At 47.0% G+C, this 24,572-nt stretch overlaps 1 protein-coding gene across 4 annotated transcripts in view; it reads right to left on the bottom strand.

Annotated features, from left to right (window-relative positions):
* Nucleotides 1-24,572, bottom strand: part of LOC105880357 (EEF1A lysine methyltransferase 2) — a 155,651-nt gene that overhangs the window by 79,543 nt on the left and 51,536 nt on the right. For 2 of the 4 annotated variants that reach the window (XM_012781332.3, XM_012781334.3), the window contains one exon: nt 709-754. In XM_012781332.3, coding sequence (XP_012636786.1) covers nt 709-754 — 46 coding nt within the window. Of the gene's footprint in view, nt 1-491; nt 755-24,572 lie in introns of those variants that run through there. The other 2 variants (XM_012781339.2, XM_012781336.3) reach the window with 2 other exon arrangements.

Raw genomic sequence — 24,572 nt, 5'->3', positions numbered from 1 at the left:
GATGTCCCCATGGCCCACCACCTTGGCTGCCAGACTGTGCCTTCTTTCTCCATCATCTCCCACTCTTGAAATTCCTACGGTAGCAGCTCTTACAAGGCACCACCCATTTGAGGTATGGCCTTATCTTGGCCCCCACGCAAGGCACCACCTCCCTTCTGGAAACCGCCTCCTCTTATAGGGTGGAAACAGAAGGAATGTCGGCCTCAGCCTGGCAGGATGGTAGAACCATGCCTGGTATTATTTAGCAGGGTGATGGCCTTCCCCTCCCCACTCACCAGATGCCCTCTACTCAGCACTGAGCTACTTTCTTCTTGCAAGTACTTAGGCAAGCTCTGGGCTCCTCTGCCCTGTGGCCCAGCCTGGACCGTCTCATAGAGGTCTGCTCTTGGGCACTCCGGACTCAGTTTCCTAGGCCTGATGCTTAGTCCATACCCAACCTAGACATCATGCCTCACAAAAGGTCAAAGAAATGATGCCTGCTACATTCTTACCAGTTCAGGCTTGAAGTTCCTGCATGCTATGGAGTCAGCTCCCTGGTTACTGAGGCTTTTACTCAGGACCATCACCATGGTAAGGACCTCAGGCACTGGGCTCTATCCCAGGGTGGGAATGAGCCATCTTCAGTTGGGAAGACTTGGGCAGAGGCGATGCCTGGGCACCTCCTAGATCACTGACGTCAGCAGAAACAGCTCCCCATTACCCACTCACCCTCGGGTGGGGCCCTTCTGGAAAATGGCCCAGTGTGGTCGACTCCCTGGAAAGACAAAAGAAAGGCAAAGGGATTCAGGACTAAGGAAGACCAGGGCCCTGAGAGAGCAGCCCCTCCCCATGGGAATGGAAGCAACTCCCTGCTAAAGCAGATGCATTCTGGAAGGGTCACCAAGGCCCAGAATCACCTTCTCAGAACCACCAATTACCCCCATGCCAGCCTCAGGCCATCCCTAAAAGCCAACACCCTGGTGGGTAGAGCAAGAAATTTGGGTCCAGCCATGCGATACCTTTAAGATCAACTTCAGGGTCTGGGTGGCTAACAATTTGCTGTCTCTACAGTGTGCTCTAGTCATGTGACAGCTTATCACTGAGCTGGCTTTACAGGCAGCTTCAGCATACATTAGGACACATTAAGTTACGCCAAGGGTCATAGCACACTTCATCCCTGCATCAAACATGGAAGGGGTCAGCCCTAGGGCAGCCAACTGGCCTTGGGTATTCACAGTCAGCACATGGGCTCCCTTTCTCCCTGAGTCATGTACAGAAGCTACTGGGAAAATCTGGAGGGCCCACTTAAAGGTACACATTTCCTACCCCTGGAGGTACACATTTCAACATCAACATACTTGCAACATCAGGGGCCTCTGTAGCTTTGTCCTCCTCCCCAGAATGAACCAGAGTGAGTGAGCTTCCAGCAGAGACAGGATCCCCTCAGTATCCTGTCCTGCACAACCCACCCACACCCTCTCCCCAGTCCACCATCACTTCCCCAAGCAAATGAAGAAAGAGTGCAGCCTTCACATCTGGTTTAAAAAATCACTTCTTACAAATTAATGTCCCTGGTCCTATTTCTCCAACCCATCCTCCTGTGGTTAAACCTTCAAAGAAAGACATATAGACACAAGGAATCTGAAGATCACCAACAAAAAGAAAAAAATAACGATAATAGTAATAAATAAATAGAAAAGCAGCTGCTAATCTGTAATAAAAACAAACTGTTCAGCACAGGAAAATGTTTCAGAATCTGCTGCTCTATGTAAAAATTAATTGCACCCTGGTATTTACTTGCTGTCCAGATTGTAAATCATATTTTCCTGTTTACTTCGATTAGACTTTACAGTGGGTGTTATTGAAATTGCTCAATTACGGGCCAGCTGGCAAGCACAGGAAAATTACCTTCTACTGTTCTTCGAAAACAAGGTTCATCCAAAGTGCAAAAGCAGGCCAGGGGAGGAGGGAAATCAATACATGTTCATGGCCTGACTGTTCAAGAGGGGGGCCCAGGGGAGTATGAGAGTCCCAGGTCACACTGCAAGACCTGATGCTCTTTCAATACCACATCAGTCTAGAAGCTACACGTTCTAACCAAAAGGGATCTGTTCAAGGAAGGAATTTCAGACCACTCCTCCAAGTTCTGGCCAGACAGCTGAGCTGGAAATGCCCGCCGGCCCCCTGGATATTGGCTCAGGAGCGGGCCAGGAGGGGTACTCCTGAACTCACCCTTCAATGGGGCCCTTTGTGCCACCTCGTGGTGGAGGCCTGATGGCGGCCATCTCCTTTCTGGATGTGAGCTTCAATTCAGTTATGGGGCAGCCAGCCATTGACACAAGGCCTGGGGGGGGGGTGACCTGTCCCCTTCCCTACTCCATTTCTTTCCTCTCTAAGAAGCCAGGTAGGCTCAGTGGTTACAGGCTCAGGTTCTGAATCAAACATATCTGGTTGTAACCTCAACCTTTGCCAAGTTACTCTCTGAGCCATTTCCCTTTCTGTAAAATAGGGGCAACAGTGCCTACCTCACGAGGTTATTGTATCTTATGAAAATAGAGCTCAGCTCTTTGTTCAGTGCCTAGCTCATTTGAGTAACTGCTCAATGAACAGAAGCTACTACTCTTAGTTTCACAGGGAAGCCTGTGAGTCCAGACCCTTTTCTCAGCAGTGCACAGCAAAGCAGTCATCCTCTCAAATTTGTTTAAAAGGAAACAAGCTAAATTCATCAAAGGGGCCTGGCTATATTATGGTCCATCCTTCTGATGAAATAGGAGGCTAGTAAGAATGATACTATGGAAATCTATTGCCATGGAAACAAGTCAGCCCATCCAGATGCAGCCCCACACAAAGCAGGAAGTGAGACTGGGGCAGTGACTTGCCAGCTCCATCCCCACCACAGCCCCTACAAGGGACCAGGGCTCCCAGTGGCAGCATAAGCACCAACAGTCCCAGGTGACATGGCAGGCAGTGAAAGGAGACAGGAGGCATGGCACAATCCCTGTCCTAGAGGTCTCAGAAAGAGAGTGCTGTGAACCAGGCACTACACACACCAGAGGCAAACAGAAAGGGGACACCAGAGTTGGGTCTTGCACAGGGGCCAAAGACATGCAGCACTGTCTGTAAGAGCCCAAGAGTGGGGACAAGATAGCCACCTATGAACAGGGGACTGGTTAAATAAATTATGGTATCATTATGTAAAGGAATACTGTGTGGCCTTCAAAAAAAAAAAAAAACTTTAATGAGGCCATTCTAATAGTACAGATATGAAACAATCTCCAAGATGCTCTGTATAAAGTGAAAAAGGCAACAAAAAGGAGTCCAGTATGGTTCCATACCATGGTTGCCTGGAGGAGGCAACTACGGTTCTGAAGGGGAGAAATACTGACAGTGTGGCCTTCTGAGCTGTTTGAATATTCCATCCCATGCACATGGTACTTGTTTACTTTTTAAAAACAGGCAAGATTTCAACAGGAAGGAGAAGGGCATCCAGGCAAAAGGAAGACTGTGAGCAAAGCACGGCGCTTGGCTGGATCAGTGTGTGGGAACGTGAGCTTGTGAGGGGCTACCACACAGGGCACTGTAGGCGCAGCAGGGCAGGAGCTGGGGAGACAGACTCAACCCAGACCAAGGGCTCTGAGTGCCACACTGAACACAGACCTTATCAGGCAGCCGTAGGGGATCTCTTAGGAGGCCGGAGGCTAGAGTTGGCTGCTCTGGTCTATTGAAAGAGAGCAATTTCTTCCAAATCCTTTGCAACACCTAGCACAGTGCCTTACACACCATAACAATTAAATACACATTCCTGGAATTGGGGGCTAAATCATAGTAACATCTGAGATGATCTGGGCATATTCTCAGACTCTGTGAGGCAAATCAGAACAGCAGAGCTCAGTGCAATCTGGAATTCCCTGAGATTCCTCTGATCCGTGGCATGGGCTTGGCCAACTTCATTAAGGAATGCTGGCACCCACCCAGAGACTCAGAGCCCAGTTGGAGAACAGGGCCAGGGTCTTTTCAGGGAGAAGCCAGGGGCATGGCCTCAGAAAAGACAATAACTGGGCAATCCCGCAGGCACAAGTGGAAGCCTGACAAAGCCCTCCCATGGGCCACTTCTGGGGCACAGACCCTGCTTTGGTCTAGTGGGCTCTCTTTTAACCTATATTAAAATCAGCTTCCATCTACTGAGTACCTATTGCGTACCAGGTACTTTATACACATTAGCTCAAGCTAGGTTCAATTAACCCATTTTACAGCTATATGAAGCAACTCGCCCAGAGTTTGGGTTCAAAGCTAGGATTTGAATCCTGGTGGCCCAGCTCCCAGGTTTGCACTTGCCACCAGTGCCTGCCTCTCCATCCCAAAGGTACCCTTGAAAAGCCCACTCGAGCAACTACCCAGCAATAGCACTTCTTAGCATTTATCCCAGAGAAATTAAGATTTATATTCACACAAAACCCACACACAAATGTTCATAACAGCTTTACTCACTATAGTTCAAACCAGGAAACAACCCAGATGCCTTTCACCAAGTGAATGATCAAATACATTGTGGTATAACCACACCACGGAATACTACTCAGCAATAAAAATGAATGAACCACATATACACACAACTTGGATGAATGTCCAGAGAATTACGCTGAATAGAAAAAGCCAGTCCCCAAAGGTTAACTATTGTGTGAATCCAGTTATTACCATATCATATCCTTAAAATGACAAAATTAGAGAATAAGAAGAGACTGGAGGTTGCCAGGGGTTTGGGGTGGGGGTGTGGAAAACAAAGGGGGTAGGTGTGGTTATTAGAGGCAACAGGAGGGACGCATGTGGAAACAGCAATATTCTGCATCCTGACCTTCTCAGTAACAATTTCCTGCTTGTTATGTTGCATTACAGTCTGGCAAGATGTTACTCCTGTGGGGACACTGGGTGAGGGGTATGCAAGATTTCCCTGGATTATTTCCTCTAATTACACGAATGTAAAATGACCTCAAAATAAAAAATCTAAATAAACCCACTTGATCTATGTATTTTTCGAAACTCAAAGAACACTAAAAATATAAACTGTATTGTGTATAAATTTTAAAACATTCTTTAATCTGACTGTACCAGGGAGGCCGTGGGGGGGGGGGGAGAGCTGTGTGTGTGCTATGGGATTTCACAGCCCTGGCCTGCCCCTTAAACAAGGGACTGTATTTAAGTTTTCTCATCTTTAAAACAGGGATGATAATATTTTTGTCCTGGGGGTTGCTGCAAGATTTAAGTAAGAAAATGCCTATAAAAGAACTCAGCACAGAGAAGGCTCCAGACACTGGTGTCCACTCCTTCCCTTTACACAAGTAGCAACCGTGGTCAGCATTTCCCTTCTATCAACATCATCCCGGCATCTCTTGTGCAGCTTCTTTGACCTGTATTTAAATCTTGTATTGTCACTTCCCTGTCCCGACATTCCCCTCCCACCTCTCTGCTGTGACTCCCTGGGCAGTGTACATGGTAGACAGAGAGCCTCCCACCTGGCCTCCAGACACACGGGGCTCCCCTCAGCTGGCACCTCAACCTGATCATGGGGACACAGTGTTCTCTGGCTCCAACTCCAGTAGCCACTACTCAGTGACTCATCTTTAGCAGGATTTCCACCGAAAGAGCAAAGGGCAAAGTCAGACTTTCCACTGATCCGTGACTCCACTTCCCTGACCACCCTTACATTCCCTGGGTGCAGACATGGTGGCAGAGGGTCCCTGCCCATCCCAAAAGTGCAACTGCCCAAGAACAGCCTGAAGTTTCCCAGCAATGTGCCTAAAACAGGAAGGTACACATGTGGGCAGTTGCTGCTGTGGTCACCTGCCCCAGAGCCCATCTCCAACCCCTTGTGCCCCCATGCAGCTGCACTTCTGGCACCGCCCTCCACCCTCACCTCCACTCTCACCTCCCTAAGCATTAGCTGCAGGTTGGGCTCATCTCATTTAATCCTCTTTTATTCCTAGGAATAGGCATTGCTGTTAGTATTCCCGTTTTCCAGATGAAAAGACTGAAGCTCCAAAAAAGAAATTAAGTCATTTGCTCAGTATCATACAACCTGCAAGGCCAGGGCCCGAATTCAATCCAGGCCTACCTCCCCATGCTGAGCAGGATGGGGAGGCATGCCTGGATTGAACTCTGCTCCCTCACACAACCCCTTCCTAACATGAAATTTTTAGCTTTTGCTTTTTTTCTGCAATCTTCAATGTGCCTTCATTTGTTTGCAGCCCTTGAACACAGCTGGCTGATACCACTGTGGTCTGAAACCTTGTTCCACTTCAAAAGAGGAATGCAGGCTAAATGAATTAATGCATGCAAAAAGTTACAAACTCTACAATTCTATATAAATCTTAAGAAGATTAGAGGAGGCCGGGCGTGGTGGCTCACGCCTGTAATCCTAGCAATCTGGGAGGCCAAGGCGGGCAGATTGCTCCAGATCAGGAGTTCAAAACCAGCCTGAGCAAGAGCGAGACCCCGTCTCTACTATAAACAGAAAGAACTGGCCAACTTATATAGAAAAAATTAGCCGGGCATGGTAGCACATGCCTGTAGTCCCAGCTACTCGGGAGGCTGAGGCAGCAGGATTGCTTGAGCCCATGATTTTGAGGTTGCTGTGAGCTAGGCTGATGCCACGGCACTCACTCTAGCCTGGGCAACAAAGCGAGACTCTGTCTCAAAAAAAAAAAAAAGATTAGAGGAGTTTACCCCAATGCTTCTGTAATGCATTTTGAAGGGCTATCCCCTGAAAAGAAAAGGACAACACTGGAAATTGCCAAGACAAACTTTTCCTTCTTTTAATGTTTTTATTTAGCCTACACTTATTACTTGCACACATTAGTTTTACTGCCCTAAAAACAGGACTCAGATCAAAAATTAAACATGAACTTGGCCACTGACAGTGGTTTTCCTGATAGCTTGCGGAAGTCATTGCTCTCAGAGCTTCCATTTCCCCCTCCCATTAAGCAAAGGAAATGGGAGGAAAACAGCAATTCCACAAGGTCTTTAGGAAGGGCCTCACGTACTTTTAAACTTTTGTAACTTCAGTTGTTGGTGTGACAAAAGCAATCTCTAGACAGGATCTCGAAGCCAATTTATGAACATTTGGGGAAGTGCATTTCTTAGTGGGTCATGCTGTCTTTTGCCAGATTCTGTGACAAACCAAAAGTGTGAGAAGGGTTGAGAGGGGAGCTGGGCCCTGCGGTCAGCAGTCAGGCTTCGTATCCGCCAAGAGAGGGAATTTAATCTGCCTGGGGATGCTTTTGCTTGCTGCTTTTATAACTAAGTCATCTGAGTTTAAAGGATAAAAGTTAAAAGCTGCCTAGGAATTTTATCAAGAGCCTATACTTTCCCAGACCAAGCTGATATTGGAAACAGTCTGATGTTTCAAACAGGACAGGACCCAAGAATGTGTTTCCCATACTACAGCCAACATTTTAACTTACTCGCTCAGCCCAGGTTCCCAGGTCTTCAGGTCCTACTGAAAGGTAACTGACAAAAGACAGATCTGCCATCACCACCTCCGGTACGCACACAGAGAAAGAGAGGCAAATAAAACCTCTTTGGTCAATACTTTAACATTAAGGACATGCTCAATACCAAGGATTACTGATTTAAGGAAAACTCTACAATAGAGGTCGAATCCAGGAAAAAATATACTTTTTTAAAAACCATTTTCCTTGTTCCTCTTGGTCTATATTTTCAGAAATAATGAGTGACAGAGTCTACCTTTTAACGCAACATGAAGAAAATAATAGCCATAGCAACGGTGCCAGGCCCTGTGCCTACTGTGTCCTCAGACATAGGGGGATACTATTGTATCCTACAGGGGAATATTATTGTTATCCCATTTTACAGAGAGAGAAACTGGGCCCAGGCCCAAGGTCACCCAGTTGTGAACAAGGAACAAAGACTCAAGCCACATCTGCTGAACTTCAAAGTCTTTGTGTTAACCACTAGACCCTTCTATTCCAGGATCTATAAGTTTCATCATAATTATTATATAATTATTTGATTTCTCAGTTAAATGATCAAACTTAGAAGCACAGAAACTGAGTTTACAATACGCCCACTCTATAATACAGTTCATCCTGAGGCATCCCAGGCCATCAACTTCCTGGAACTTAGTACCGAAACATAGCTCTAGGGATTCCAGATGAGGAGTGGACAGAGGAGGCGGGTATCTTGGAGAGGGTGTTAGTGGGACATAAAGTCATTCCTTTCCAATCTTAGCTGCCTGGAAGTGCAGCCATGCTGAGTGTCATGCAGAAGGTAAAGTGTCTCCCAAGAAACTCAGGGTGCTCCCAGGCCCAGAAAGAGTTGCACAGGCTTCTTGTGACCCCAGCTAGAATCTGGGTCTATTAGTCCTCATCTCCCTGGGACCTCTGCCACCCACCTCCACCTGCACCACAGCCCACCCTGCCCTCCCCTCCACATGTGCAGCCTAGGCGTTTACCTGCCTCAGACATCCTCTAGCCTCAGCACAGAGTCTGCCCACAGCACAACCTGATCAATGTCCATCTGCTCAATCACTATCCAAGCTGAGGAAGAACACTGAACAGTGAGTCCAGGAGCCACACTTCCCAGCTCAGTCCCAGATGAGCTGTGAGACCCTGCATAAGCTACAGAACTTTGATGAGCTCACTTTCTTCCTTCATAATATTTAAGGAGTTATCCTTGTTCTGCCCACTTCACAAAGAAGAAAGTTAAGGAGATAATGCCCTGTAAGGTGGGGTACTACAAAAATGTCCCCAGAAGTACTGAAATCCTTAGGTGGGCACAATTCCTAGTAAAGAGTAGGCCCGTATTAAATGCTGTGAATTGGCTTTAAAAAAGCTTGTCTTCACAGCTACAGCATGAGTTCCTGGAGGCAGACAATATGCTTTTGAGTCCCCTAAGCACCACACTCCTGGGATTGGGCTGCTGGGCAGTGGGGCAAACAATACTTTCTTACTGCAAGCAATAAAGCATCTGCTGTCCTTAGAGACCATACTCACCCCATCCCTTAACCCTTGCTCCAGAGCAAGGTAGGTCCTTGGAGGTGTTTTCTTCAGTAACTATGATTAATATATATTCCCTGACCTAGTCCTTCAGATCATCAAAGGGGACTGAAGGCCCACATTTGGAAGGACATTACATAACTAAATAGGGACTCATCCTGTGCCCCTGGCTAAACAAAGTGGTCCAGTGAGTGAGTCTCTCTTAATGGAAGGGAAAAAAACAAAACAAAACAGTAAAATGAGCTGCTGAACCAAATCGGAACTCTGTTCTCTAGGACTTTTCAGTCATTCTCAGTGCTGTAGGGATTTTCTGCTTTTTAAAGCAAATAACATTTCAAGAGGGGGAGGAATGACATTATTCAGGGACATAAAAGTGCTGAGATCCAAAGCCAAAACAAATCTGAACATGGGAATGAGACAGCCCATGTTGTTTCTTGAAACTGAAGCCAACTGCATGCATGACTTGTCAAGAGCTCATTTATCAATGAGAAATAACTGACAGATGAGTTTCCTATAAGCACAATTCTTACTACAGTTCATGTCATTTTAACCCACCAAACGCCATGGAAGAAGAGCTTGCTGTAGACTAGAACTCACTGAACACACTTAAAAGGAAAGAAATGAAGGACAGGAGGTAAGGAGGGGAGGGAAGTAATACTCACTGAGCCGGCAGAGAGCTAGAGCCTGCCTTCTCCTCCAAAGCAGGGCAACGGGAAGAATGGGCAGAACCAGAGGACAACAAGGGGACAGCAAGAGCCCCAAAGATAATCTACTGTAACGTTAAGCCACTTAGCCTAAGACAACCATGACCTGTTCTTCAGCCAGACCTAGTTATACATACACTGAATTTACTCAACCATGATTAAAAACCAAGAGGGATAAAAAAATTAAAAACAAAAGCAAGAGTGGAACAGCCCAAACAAGAGGCTATACAGCCCGTGTTAACAGAGCAGGACTTAGGAGACATGGCTTCTGGCCCAGGCAATGCCACTGATCAGCTCTGCCCCATCTGCCAAGTCATCTCCCTTTTTTGGGCCTTAGTTCCTTCACCTGTCAAACAGGAGGCTGGGCCAGATAAGCTGTTTCTGAGTGGGAGTCTAAGTGTAGGCACATATCAGCCGTGTGGCTTTAGCCATGTCTTTATGCCTTTCTGAGCCTCAGTTTCTTCATCTATCACATGCAAATGGGAACCCTGAGAGAACAAGAGAATTCACAGATTTGAAGATGCTGTGTGAATTGTGAGAAAGGACAGTAGGAGCTGATGATGCCTGTCCTGGAGCAACTGCTATAGTGGGTTTTTGCAGGCTGCCCTCCCTGGTCCTGTTCAAACCTGACCTGTGGTTCAAGGTCCCAGGAAACTGGACAATGGCAAAAGCCAAATCCTTACCTGCTGCTATCAAGTGTCTCAGCTATGACCTCCCATACAGCAGAGTTGGGAGCAGGAGGCCACAAGTGGCAGTCATGAGTCGGGAGCAGGAGGACCCAGTGGGTGGAAGATAGGCAACCTGGTAGCTCTCGCATCAGCACAGTTCTTACAGGGCTCATCGGTCCTCTCTTGCATCACCTCTCGTGTTCCAGTGCGATACTTCTGATACTGTCTTGGACCAATGTGTTGGGGCCACCAGCCCCCAGGCCTCAGAGATAAAGAGATCACTGTCTTCCCAGCTGTGTTCCAAGTACCAGCTGCTGAGAGATTACCTTCCCTCCAAGCAGTGGCCCTGGGGGTTCTGTGAGAGCAGCACTGGTGTGTGGCTGCCAACAGGAATACTTCTCCCTGCCTGCTGAGTGACTGGAGCCACACTGGTAGGAAAGCCATGTGTGTAGCCTGGGCTCGGGGGTGGATTGTCCTGCAGCAGGGAGAAAGTGTTGCTCTCTAAGAGTCCATAAACATTTGGTAAAGGCAAAGCAGATTCTTGTCCTTAGAAGTAAAATATAAAGGTAGCAAAACTGGTCAATGGCTAACTTCCTGGCCCTCCAAGAAACTCCTGTCATTCAGAATTTTGTCAGCTTCACTGAAAGACACCAAGATGCCCTCACAGGCTTAAGGATTGAACTTGGAAAATATACCTGCTCATGTATCCCCATTCCCTACCCCCACCCTACCAACTGGAAGAATGTCAACCTCAGCTCACACTTCAGTACTTTCCCCTCCTGATCTAATTGACTCATCTCTACTAACCTATTTTACAGGATCTGGTGTTGAAATTATTCACTTAGACCAATCACACATCAAGCCTTCTGCCTTCTCCCCCTACTCCCACATCACAATGTAAGCTCTACCAACCACACATCCAAGACGCCATTATCTACCAAAACAAGACTATAGAGACTCCAAGCTGCCTGACAGGTCTGTCATAGAACAAGTATACCTCTCAGGTCAAACTGCCAAAGCTATCTAGCTGGTACCTACTGTGGAGGATGGTTCTGAAGGACAGGATAAACTCTACTAAGACCACTGCCACCATAAGCTGCAGCACCATGGCAGAGAGGCCTCTATATGTGTAACACCAGCTATCTGTAGAGAGACCAAAACAGCACTAGACTCTTATCTCTTTAGACTGAGAAAGAGCCTCCTGCTAAGAAGGGCTTCATTAAATCCGAATTCAAAGCTAAGTCCAGGCATTTGACTCTAAATTACTTGGAATTGGCCATGGACTTAATATAAGAAGTTTGGAAGAACAGCTGCTCATTGGATCTTGAGCTCCTTTTTGATTTTTTTGGCAGGGCATGGGGGCCAGAGAAGGGAGGGGTACTTCATTTGCAAACACTTCTCCACTTCCTTCTAAGCACTCTGAATGTGACACCTGGGCCTCTGTACTTAGAGCAAAGACCTGGGGGAGGGGGTGTTAAAAAGGAAATGACATAATCAACCAGATTCACCGGCTTAGAAGCAAGGGACCTTGGGAAGCCAAGGTGAACTCTTCCAGACCGTTAATCAGGTTGTCTTTATAGCTCTAAAGCAAGATTCAACTCAGATCCTGAAAGGGTTAACCCAACTTCCAAAGATGAGTAAATCATCTTCCTCATCAGAAATGGCCTATGCCCCAGAAGAAACAAAGATTCATTCTATTGTTTGTCTGTAACACACCCCAAAGTCCTTGATAAACTGCCAAGCATGCCAGCTGCTACTGTAACTGTCACAGTCCCTCTCATGAAGCCATCTGAACCAGGTTTTGCTGCAGACTTCCCTTGCTCTCAGGAAGCTCATTCACTAAGTCAGCAGCAAAACTCTAAAGCCAGGCCTCTGAGCACTCCTCCACATACCTCCCCAACCAAGGAGTGGACTGGCCTTTGCCTGCCTGTGGCAAGGGGCCTGTCCTGGCATCCTCTGGAGTTAGAAAATGCACAGGAGAAGGAAGGTTACACAGGAGACCACCAGCACTGGCCACCTCAATCAGGAGCAGGACTGGGGGGGGGGGGCGGTGCAGATGGTCAATGTTCTTAGACTTAAAAATAACAATAATCAATTTAAAAAAGAGAAAAAGGCTAACAGACTGAATAACTGGACGAGATCAGCATGGATAAAATTTAACAGGTACTGGTCAGAAGTTGGCATCTTGAGCCCCAAAACCAAGTTTCAGGTGTACCTGATGAATAGTTAATAGCATGCTGTCAGCCCTAATGTGATCGGCAATTGTATTCATTCATTCAACAAACCATTATTGAGTGATTACTTTGTGCCTTTGTGCCTAATTATGGTAGGGATTGAAGACACAAACATGCGTAAGCTACTGTCCCTCTTCCCAAGGAGGTAAAAATTATTAATGATTGATACATGAGGGAAATAAAAATTAAAATGCACTAAGAGGCAGAGTACATCTTTACTTTTATTTTATTTACTTATTTTTTTGAGACAGAGTCTCACTTTGTTGCCCAAGCTAGAGTGAGTGCTGTGGCATCAGCCTAGCTCACAGCAACCTCAAACTCCTGGCTCAAGCAATCCTCCTGCCTCAGCCTCCCGAGTAGCTGGGACTACAGGCATGCACCACCATGCCCGGCTAATTTTTTGTATATATATTTTTAGTTGGTCAATTAATTTCTTTCTATTTTTGGTAGAGACGGGGTCTGGCTCAGGCTGGTTTTGAACTCCTGACCTCGAGCGATCCACCCGCCTCGGCCTCCCAGAGTGCTAGGATTACAAGCGTGAGCCACCACGCCCAGTCCAGAGTACATTTTTAAAAACAAATATTATGAAAAAATAAGTGGCCTTCTAAAGTTCAGAAATCTGAATCACAACCTTTGTGGGGTGGGTGCAAAGTCGTCCTGGGGTCTCTCTCTCCTGCCCCCGGCAGGTTCTCTGCCTGGGCAGATGCTTGCTCAATTCAATTATTAATAAAGAGACAAAACAGTGACCAGAACTGTGATGTTCATGAGGCACAAGCCTAGTGAATGCCCAAAAGTGGCATCAGCATTCACATGGCCCCAGCAGATGGGGCTGGCAAAGCCATGCCATAGGCTGCATCAGGCCCGGCTGGCCTTGCCCTGCTGCTGGGCATGGCCTGAGGGACAGAGTCTGCAAAGGTGTCTCTGGGAGCAATACTGACCACACCCCTGGGTGAACCACACTTTGAGTACCCACACTGGGTCTGGTCCCCTTTCATAGAGGGGTTACTGATGGGATGCAGTCAGGAAATAAAACAGGTGCCTCGAAAACTCAGTGGAACCCAATTTAAAAGTCACTTATCTTCCACAAAGAGGAGCAAGTTAACCTCTAGAGAAATGAACCTAAAACATAATTTGCCCATGTCCTCATGCCAATCTGCTGTCATCCTCAACCACTCTCCCTATGAACCACATGAGCCTCAAATGCAAATCAGTCTGCCCTACAGATAGTCCTGCACATGTGCAAAATAATACGCACCATTTGGCAAAGCCAAGATGAGAAGTAACTTAACTACCTAACAGGAGGCACAGGATGAATAAATGCTGAGACATCCATGCAAAGGACAAACTACAGCTTTCCCAAAAGCTGCGAAGCTCAATATGGCCCAATATGAAGCTATCTTCTGGTACAGTGCTAAGTGGAAAAGCAAAGATCAGGAACAGTGGCTTTGGTAAGCTCCCATTTGGGTGAAACTAAATAAATCATTGTCCTAATAACACAGAAGTCTCTGGAAGGATACAAAAGAAATTTAACACCAATTGTCTTCAGGGAGGGGAAATGGCTGGCTGAAAACAGAGTTGAGAGGAGACTCTTCAGGAAATACCTTTAAGTATGTTTTGAATTTTGAACCACATGCAGGTATTAACCTGTGCGAAAAATATATAATTTTTTTAAAAACCAAAATTATACATTAAATACACACATACACACACACACACACACTTGTATATTCTTGCACACGCATGGAACATCTCTGGGAGGAAAAACAAGAAAGTGGCAATAGGAGTTCCTCCAGAGAAGGAAGGAGACATGTAGCTAGGGACTGGGATGAGGGAAGAACTGCTTTGTTGTGTCTGTACCATATGCACATATTGCCTAAGCAAAAAATTAAACACACAAATTATTTGTAGTGCTTCAAACACCCCCCCCCCCACTGTGTCAGGCCTCCATGCTGGTCCCTCTTGGTAGAGCCTGCTGCCAGCTTTCCCAACTCCCTGTTGCCTTTTCAGCCTCCTCTGCCTCCAGACTATCTACCTTCATTTTTAGACTTAAGTCAAGTATTGCCTCCTCCAGGAAGGCCTCCCACAACCATGAGTCATGTCCTCTCTGCTGTGCATCATGCAGAGCTCGAGTCACAGGAGCACGAAATGAACTGGGGCACCATCGCCCCCACAGACTGTGAGCTTCTGACGGGCACAAACCCAACCTTAGTCCCCAATACTGGGCATAAAGAGCTGCCCAGGAAATATCTGCTGAACAAAAAAACACATTCACCATATTAAGTCAAGTCTCAACTTTCTCAATGCTAAAAGGTACTGAAATCTCTCTTGCTTGCTGGGGTTTCCCACAGCTATCAAAACTGCGTTGACACTAATTTGAAGAATTGCACCTCCTGATCCACAGAGGGGGTGGGCTTGAAGCCATCTGGGTTCCACAACAGCAAGCATGACAGAAATGCCCCGAGCGTAGCAGAATCTGTGGCCCTAATGCTCACACCGCCTCAGACCTGCAAGCACTCATCAAAGCCCTGTAGGGCAGGAGGGTGGCAGGCAGCCCTTCTCACACCCAGTCCTGGGAAAACCCAGAGCCCAGGCCCTGCCTGCCCTAAAAGCTTTGTTTCCTATTTTCTGCTTTTAGGAGAGAGTCTTGCTGCAGTTAGGGCCTGAAGCGAGGCAGCACTTCCAGGACCACCCAGGGCCAGGCAGAGCCTAAACAGTCTAGGCCTCTGCAGGAGCCTGGGTGGGACAGGAAGGCCCAAGGTCCTGGGAGCCTCCACAGTGAGCAAGAAGGGTCAAGGGACAGAATCAGCTGAAAAGAGTCAAATGTACATATGATGCTGTGCTCCTTGGAACAGACTTTTATACAGAAACAAGAAGTACTTTCTAGGTGACTTTAGTTGAACAGGCAAATCTTAGGCACACCCTGTGTTTTGTTTCTCCTTAGTCATTATTTTCCCCTGGTATCAGATTCCCGTCCCAAGCCCAACACTCACTGGCCTGGCTGTGCTAGAGACTCAGGGAGGAAGGCAGATACACAACTACGTTCACACAAATGCCAAGTGTTCTGTTAGGTCTACCACAAGGCATAATATGTCATGATATGATGAATGCCACAAGGACAGAGTGAGCTATAATCCTAAGTAGGGAGGTAAAGATCTGAGGAGACTTCCTGGAGGAAGTGGCATGAGTCTTGGGCCTTAATGGATGGATAGGAGTTCAACAGCCAGTGATAGGGTGAGGGCATTCTAAGAAGCAGCCACTAAGTGACATTTCTGATACCCTAGCAAGCTGGGGTGGGGGGTACAGGGAACTGCAAGTTGAGGGTCCCTTCCAAGCTTCTGGTGGAAAGAGCCTCACAACACCCAAACAGGCCAAATGCCGGCACCCCTCACAAGGGCCAGGATGGGCCCTTTGCCACACTGGGCAGCCTCAAGCCACCACTCTGCTCCCCACCCTCCAGATCACTCTGCTCCTCTCCAAGTCTCAGAGGTCTACCCCATCAGACCTGCCTTGCCTGAACACCAGGCAACAAACTGAGCTATGAGGGACACAGGCTGATGGTTTAACTTAGCTGGACAAAGTCAGGTGACCAGGGGATCCTGACAGGGTGTCCCAAACCTCTCTGTTTCATAAAATAGCAGCATAAGGGTACAAAGCTGCAAAAGAGTTATTTCTACCTCCTAGTATACCAACAGCCCCTGCCCTGACCCAAGTAGCTAACCCAGAATGCCGACAGACAATGCAGTCACTGTGTTCTCCCTTAGGGAAGGGGAGTGGCCACACACAGCCCCATACGAGAATGTCACGATCGTCTCGGACTCCCGAGTTACAAATATGTGATCAAGGCATGTGCTGTGCACGCGCTCCCCACGTGTTTTTGTGGCTATGAAAGCACAAGGGCCAATGTGCTCCAGCTGCCGGGGGCTGAGAGCTGAGGAAAGCAGAGCACTAGGCAATGAGAAAAACAGCACAGAAATGCTCCATTCAAAACCATGACTGATTTAGTTTCCCCTGGCTTTTGAGCAGGAGGGGAAGGAGGACACTCTTTCACAAAGCAAAACTGCAAGGAAAACTGCAAAGCTAGGCAAAGACAGTGACTGCCCATCACCTTAAGCTAAAGGCATAAGCCCAGCAGTGATTTCAGATTCACTCTAGATAAGTAAAAACCAAAAATGAGATGAAACCAATCTTTGTAGGCAGTTAACTACCATTAGCAACCTAGATCCGACCACTGGCTGTCTCTTGTTTGGACTTCCTGGCTTCACTTCCTGGCTCTGGGCCTCAGTCTCCCCAGTTGTCACAGAGTCTGTCACCTCCAGAAGCCCAGCTGGGCTTGACTGTTGTCAGGTAAGAGAAAGAAGGGGGAGCAGCTGATTCTGCACATTGTTTGGCACCCCAGTTCCAACCACTGCATGGGAACACTGATTTCAGGGCCCCAGAGAGGACGGGAGCCCAGCCTGAGGCCCAGTGGCAATCAGCAGTGTGTCACCCAGTGTATCCATGACCTACAACCTCTCTGGTGAGAACAAGGAAATCAACCTATCTGGGAAACCAAAGCTCAAAACTCAAAACCATCGAGGCTGCCTCCTTTGGCATCCAGGGTACAGATGGGGAGGTGGGGGGGTCAGGGGAAGAGGATGGACAGGGATGGACAGTGGGTGTGTAAGTAAGTGAAAGAATGACCTAAAGGGAGGAAATACATGTGTCTCCGGCCACCACAATGAGAGTCTGAAGACAAACAGCTTCCATGAAAATCCCTGACTAGAAAATGAAATATCTCTAAGCATCTAGGGTCAAGTTTCCCAGAAAAATAAGCAGCAAAGTTTGATATCTGTATGTCACCGCACAGTGGGAAAATAAAAGGGAAGATCAGGCCCACAAGCCAGGCAGCTAAGAGCGGCACAGGCCAACCCACACCCTTGCTGAGACAGATACTGGGGCCTCTGGCACCTGCTTCCACAGTGTGGCTTTAGTGCGTTGGTTCTCAAAGTGTGGTCCCGGACCGCAGCAGCAGAATCACATGAGAACTCATTAGAAATGCAACATTTCAGTCCCCACCCAAACCAACTGAATCAGCAACTCCAGGAGTTGGGCCCAGCAATGAGTGTTCAATAAACACTCCGGGTGAATCTAATGCTCCCTAAAGTTTGGAAAACACTGTTTTAGTGGATTCAGTACCTAGAATCCTAAATAGTAGAACAATTTCGTAGATGAGAAAATTGGAGTCCATAAAGGTTGAGTTTTTTGAAAAAGGCATGAGGTCAGTAAGGGGTGGGAGGCCTACAGCCTGCGCCAGCACTTGCCCTGGGCCAGGCCCTGGAACTTTAGATTAAGATGATTTAGGCCTTGCCCTTGAGGAGTTCTCAGCAGTCCCAGGGCCTTTGGGCCTCTTCTCTAGACTCTTGGCCTGGCAGAATCAGGGGTTCGACCAACTCCCAAACCACAAAATGGCCTGATCAGAGGGGCAGAAGAAAGCAGGTGAAAATGCCGTGTTTCTGCTGCAAATAAAGGCAAGGAGAAAGGGCTTTCAGGCAGTGGGATTTATAACCCAAATTTCTCAAATTCGGCAAACAATCCAGAATGACACTAAGAAGCCCAAAGCCTGACCATGCGGTGAAATATATGTAAAAATCAAAAGAAAAAAACGTTGCAGATTACTTGCTGCAAGAGAAAAAAACAGGGCTGAGTGAAAAAGGTAAATGAAAGGAGTGCTTGCTATTAAATATTTGAAGGAATATGAAGAGAAAAACTCATTTCTTGGAAAAAATATAAATTACCATTTGGAGAATCTTTGTTTTTATTCCAACTTGCTTTGCTGAGCCTCTGTTGAAAGAATAAGCTAGAAGACTCTGAGAAGCATGTTTTCATTTACCTTAAGAAATTTTTAACACCAACAGAAGTTATCTACTTGGTACATGACAGCTAGACTGCCTGTCAAGAGAATTTAAAGCTTAAATCTTTATTTTAAAAAAAGACAACGCAGCATCTATTAAAATCAGGAAGGCACTTTTAGATAAGAAGATTAAACAGAGTGAAGCACCTAAGTGACTTTCAGAGGAGGGGGAAAGGCGGCAAAAAGAATCTCCAGGTGACTTGGCATCACAGGGCAGTCCAGGGGGTGGAGGGCCCCTGCGCTGAGACTGTTGCATGCTTCCAAGACTTAAGAGGCATGTTGGTACTTCCAGAGTTCCTATTAGCAGTTACTGTGGGAGCATTTTCCCTAAGTATCGGCTTATCTTTGCGAGTTTACCTGCAGGTGAAACAGTGAGCAGGATTATGGAGGCAATGACCTTGAGCACTGCAAACAGCAGCCTGGGCATTTCTACTAATCACTGCCATTCACTATGGCTCACCTTGAGCCAAATAACCTGGAGAGCCAGAAAATCTGAATCTGTCTTCTAAATGTCTTATCCATTCCAAGGATCTCAAACTCAAAATGCCTTCCAGGGCCAAGCAGGGTACATAACCGCATGAAGCACACTGGGTAGGAACTGTGATGATGATGTGCAGAAGACATGCCCAGTCCACGGCAGACAGCTCTGGCTACAGCTACTATTACAGGGTTGTTTGGGAAAGAGGGTCCAGGCTAATAGTAAAAATCTTCTGGCTTGTTAAGCCTTCTTTGTACAATCCCCTGATTTTTAAGTGTTGTCAAGAAATTCAAAAATTTACAAAATATATGTGAGCGAAACACATCATGTCTAAGGACCACATTCGGTCCCCAGACCACCAGTGTGCAATCTCTGGTCTGCATGATGCTATCGGACCCCCAGAAACACTTGGACAACTAAGTTTTCATCATGGTTTGAAAAGCCAAGCAAACTCACTTGGCCTTAGAGATCCACAGTCATGCATATTCATCAGCTCATGCTGAGTTAGCTAGAGGCCTAAAAATGACTAGAAAGCTCAGACTGTGAAATTCTACACACAACAAAAAAGACCCTTAAAATTCCCAATCACAAACAGCGTAGGCCTGCCTTCCCAACCACATGCTTGGAGAGATGGTGGACCGGGTTCATTTGTTCAGCCTGGCCCCACAGGAGGCTGTGCCACCCATTCCACAGAGCAGGCCATGCCACTGTCTGGAGTAGAGTGGGGCTGGGGTCTGCCCTGCCCTCACCAGCAGAGCCCCCTTCTGGCCTTTCCCATGAGGCACAGTGGGGAAGGGAAAGAGTTTCCATGCCAAATACTTTTAACAAATGCAAGGAAACCCAGCAGATGGAACAGACGATTCTGGATCCCTGCCGCCTCCACACTGCTGGCTTTGGTTGGGTCATCACGAACAGAACAGCTGCTTCCTCAATCATGACTACCACACAGAACAGAGAATTCTGTTTTGATGACTTCTATGCAAGATATAGAAACGAAGGGGAGTTTCCTGCCTTTTATTTCAAAATAGCCCAGGACAAACAAAGACTTCTTGTACCCTAACAACACATTCAAAGGGAAAGCTCGATGGAGTTGGTTTTCTTAAATGTCACCCCACAGAGAGCAACCTATTTCTCTGCCGCAGGCCATAATAAAAATGTGATCAGGGAACTCATACAAAGAGCAAGAGATTTCTCTTTCAAACAGCAACATGGTGCCTGTCTGGGGTTTAAAACGGAGTGTTGAGGAGAGACTGGCTTTGGAGCAGAGGAATCTAGTGCCCCACACTCTCAGTTCCTTCCATGTGAAGTAGGGCTGATTACCCAGCCACTGTGCAACAATCAGATGAGACAATATATGCACAGTGCTTGGCGCATGGTAGGTGCTTAACAAATGCCAGCTCTAAGTAAAAAACAGGTAATTTCCATTGTTAGTTTACTTGTACCAAGGTTCTCTCTGTCCCATGCAATTAGTCCTCCTTTCTGAGCGCTGGGACACCAGTGAACAATTTGGGCAGAGCCCAGTTGGCCATGAGCTCACCGCTCTACTGGCTAAAGGAGGACAACACAGGAGACGATTCTGGGAGTGGCTGGTGAGAGGCAAGCAGAGTGTCAAAGCAGCAGTGAGATGGGAAGGCGGTGCGTAATCAAGCTCAGCCTTCCAGGGCTATTCTTTTCCCTTTTAAAGCATGTAGGGGAAAACTTTTCATGTACCACCTCTTAAACCCAACTTCCTCCTTAGTAGGCACTTCTTTCATACAATTATTCTAGGACTAAGTTTATGAGGCTTACTTATCTGGTTTTCTTTCTTTTTTTCTTTTTCTTTATTTATTTTTATTTTAGCAGATTATGGGGGTACAAGTGTTAAGGTTACATATTATTGCCCATGCCCCCCCAACCCCCTCGAGTAAGAGCTTCAAGCGTATCCATCCCCAAATACTTATCTGGTTTTCTCCTTTTTTCACTCTTGCCGAAGGTCCTGAAAAGTCTTCCTGGTATCTTATTCTTCTATTCTATAAATGTTTGCATCCTGAGTACAAAGGGAGTGGGCATTGTCTAAGCTGTGAAGATTTGTGCAGACCATACCCATGCACACCCAACAGGGACATCCCAGCCATTCCCAAGAGGAGGCGTGGACCAAACTCCAGACAACACACCACATCTTACAGACTCCAGTGCAGACAGCCCGGGATCACAACCAGCCCCGTAGTGACCAGCCACGCAGCTTTTCCCCACATCAAGAGTCCATCAGTGTTCACAAACGTAGGGTAGCTGCTTCCGGCCCTGATGCATTTATGCCTGAGTCCAACAAACTGAAAATCCCTGCTCTCTACATTTGTCTTCATACCTCAGAATGACTCTGCCCCTAATTAGCTTCCCAAAGAGATTCCTACTCAGAGCATATTTGGACCAAGCAAGACAAAGGTCACAGTGCAGCCACCAGGCTACTCAACAGACTGCATCATTTGCAGTTGACAGCATTTTAAGGAGAAAGCCACAAAATATTAGCTAGCTGAGTGACCTGAAATTCATCTTCTTCCTCATGACACACAGTAGCCACCATTTTTAATGAATAAAGTTGTTCCTTATCTGTGGCCCATGGAAAACATGGTCATTTTGTCATAACAAATTTTTCCATCCCAGCACAGCAGGAACAACAGTGTAACCTGTCAGGTCCAGATGGTCCAGAACAGAGCACAAGGTGAACACAGGAAAGTGATTTCCACAGAGCTCAGCACACACACCCATACGGGGCTGGACATGGCAGAGCTGATGAGGCTGAGCCAGCAGCTGGGGTCCCAAGCTGGAGGGGCAGCACAGGGCCTACCCTTGGTCATACAGAAGGTCTGGGAGCAGCCTCTGCACTTCAGGCCCAGGTCCCCTCACCACAGCAGATGCTTCTCCACCATCTTAGAGTCAATGAACTAATATTCAATGCTGAGTTTTGGGGGTGGGAAGGCCCAGTGTTCTTTTTCTTGTACCCAAACACCTCCTCTGCACTTTTGGTTCTCCCTGATTTGGATTCCCCATACCTGGGGAGACAGTCTAGCGTACTCTGACCCCATGGAACATTCTGCAATGATAGCAATGTTCTGGGTCTGTGTTGTCCAATGTGAAGGTCAACAGCCATATGTGGCCATTAAGCACTTGGGATGTGGCTAGTGCAACTGAAGAACTAAAGTTTCATTTCATTTAACTCTAATTAATTTAAATAGCTACATGTGGCTAGAGCTCCATATTGAACAGCCCAAGTCTAGAGTACAGAGTATTCATGTAGAAAATAAGTCAGTACATTTTTTTCTACAAAGAGCCAGGTAGTAAATGTCTTAGGCTTTGTAAACCATATGGTCTATAAACTCTGCTGTTATAGCATGAAGGCAGCCGTAGACAGGATGTACACAATTGGGTATGGCTATGTTCCAATAAAACTTTATTTACAAAAGTAGGCACTGGGACAGATTTGATTATCTGGCTATAATCTGCCAACCCTGGATACAGAATATAAAGTTGGGAGTTCAAACCTCAGAACTACTGCCCATCAGTGGATGACCTTGGGCATCTTTATCTTATAGAACCTTAAATTCTTCATCTATAGAAAGAGAATAATAGTATTCACTTCTCAGGGTAGTTATCAGAATTAAATAAGAAGCCTAACACACAGTGGGCATTCAAAAAGTGCTTGCTGGGTGAATGAAAACTGGAAAGTACTGGTTGCTTTGATTCACACTATCCTATTTATTCCTCCTATCTGGTGCAGGAGGCACTATTTTATTCCCAGTCTACAGATGAGGAAAAAGATCACAACTCGGGGAAGTGAAGTAGCTGGTTCAAATACAATTAAGTGGCAGGACTAGAACCCAGGACTGCTCTTTCCTGGTTCTGTGCCTTACTTTCTCTTCTCTCAGGCTTTTCCAACTGACGTCGGCCCTATTCAAGATCTGCCCAACTGTCTGGGCTCGTTTGTACTGCCTTGTACTGTAAGAGGCTTCTTTTGTAAAGGAAATCATTAAGAAACAAAGTCAACAATTTCTTAAGGGCTCTAGTTCCTGTTCTGGATGCTGTTCTAGAGCCCATGTCACCACCAGTAACCACAGAAGCATCCCTCACAAGGTGGCTCTCCTCTGCCAGGTAGGGGTACAATGACGTGTGGCCTGCTGGAGAGCCATATGACATTCTGGTGATGGCCCTTTCAGACATCACCTCTGAAATTGGAAAACCCTTCCCCAACCTTGGTGATGGGGCCACAGAGAGGGTCTCTGCAGTTCCTTCCAGAGTTGTACAGAGCTTCACATGAGAAGACCCAGCTCAAACACAGACTGAACATGGCATGTTTCTTCCTCCACTGGGCAGGAAGATGGCTCTACTTCCTCCACTTCCTCCACTGAGCATGAAGATGGCTCTCTCCAGGGCTTCCCCCCATCTCCTCAGTTGAGTCTGCCAGGATAAGCCCTGAGCAAAGAAGAGGGCACTCAGGACTGCTGTCTTCTCCTCCAGGACCCTGGGATACCACTGACTGTGCCACCGTGCTGGAATCAGCAGCAAATTGGGGGTGGAGGAGACACCAAAAACTGAGCCAAGGCCAAATCAGAAATGGGCAACCAGCCACCCAGGGAGCGAGTATGTGGGCTCCAGCTCTCACATTTGCTGAAGCTTAGGGCTGAAAATTCAGCCCTCTGTCTCTAAGAGTACCCAAAGCCTGGCCATAGCAGTCACTGCCTCCCAAGAGGGACATCACCTGGTCCCCCTGCAGGCTCCAGTCATCTACCCACACCGTGGACAGGACCAGGTGTGTCCAGTTGTCCTCTCACAAGTACAGGGGAAGGGCCTGGCCAGGCATTTTCACACTGGTTTGAGGTCGAGGAGGGAGCGAGCAGGCCCAGGGAGCACCTCAGGTAAACAGCAGACACCATGCTGGCCATACTCCCACATGGCAGAGTGTGAGGCCTCTGTGTCACTACACTGTGTCTCAGAACAATGACTTCCTAAAGTCGTTTCTGTAATACACACGGACCTGCCTAAACCTCATGCACTAAAAAAAAACACCTTTTTCTTTTCCCAAGGCAAGTTAGAACTCATTCACCTGTGGACTACCACACATGACCTCAGCAGCCTGGGTTCTGGTCTCCACGTGATCTCAGCTCCTATTTCTGGCTATATTACCCTTCTACTCCTGTTTGCCACTCAACTTTTGGCCTATTTAGACTCAACCAGGCCAGTTCTCTCTTTTACTTTTTTTTCTAATAGGTGAAGACATTTGCTAATGTCCCTGAGAATCAGATGAACAGGAAGGTTTACTGCCAAAATTAAGACCATTTGCAGCTAACTTCCTTACTTCTCTCTTCAGGAGTAAATGCTGATGAGCAAAACCCTACCAGTCTTGGCAAAGACACCCAAATAACTGAAATGGGCTGCTGAACTGCAGTCCTGCCTCTTCTTCATAGGTTCATATTTTCCTTAATTCTCCCCCTCTGGGCCTAAGTCACATGCCACACAGTCAATGGGTCCTGGAATCTGGGCTGGCATCTGAGGGTAGTGGAGGCCTCCGGCGTGCTGGCCGCCAGGAGTCAGGTGACTCAGGCCCGCCATTCTTGAGAGTCTGTATCAGCAACTT

Source organism: Microcebus murinus, chromosome 14 (genome assembly GCF_040939455.1).
Source record: "Microcebus murinus isolate Inina chromosome 14, M.murinus_Inina_mat1.0, whole genome shotgun sequence".
Classification (NCBI taxonomy): domain Eukaryota; kingdom Metazoa; phylum Chordata; class Mammalia; order Primates; family Cheirogaleidae; genus Microcebus; species Microcebus murinus.
Note: the sequence above shows the minus strand (reverse complement) of the source record. Positions and strands in the feature narration are given on the sequence as shown.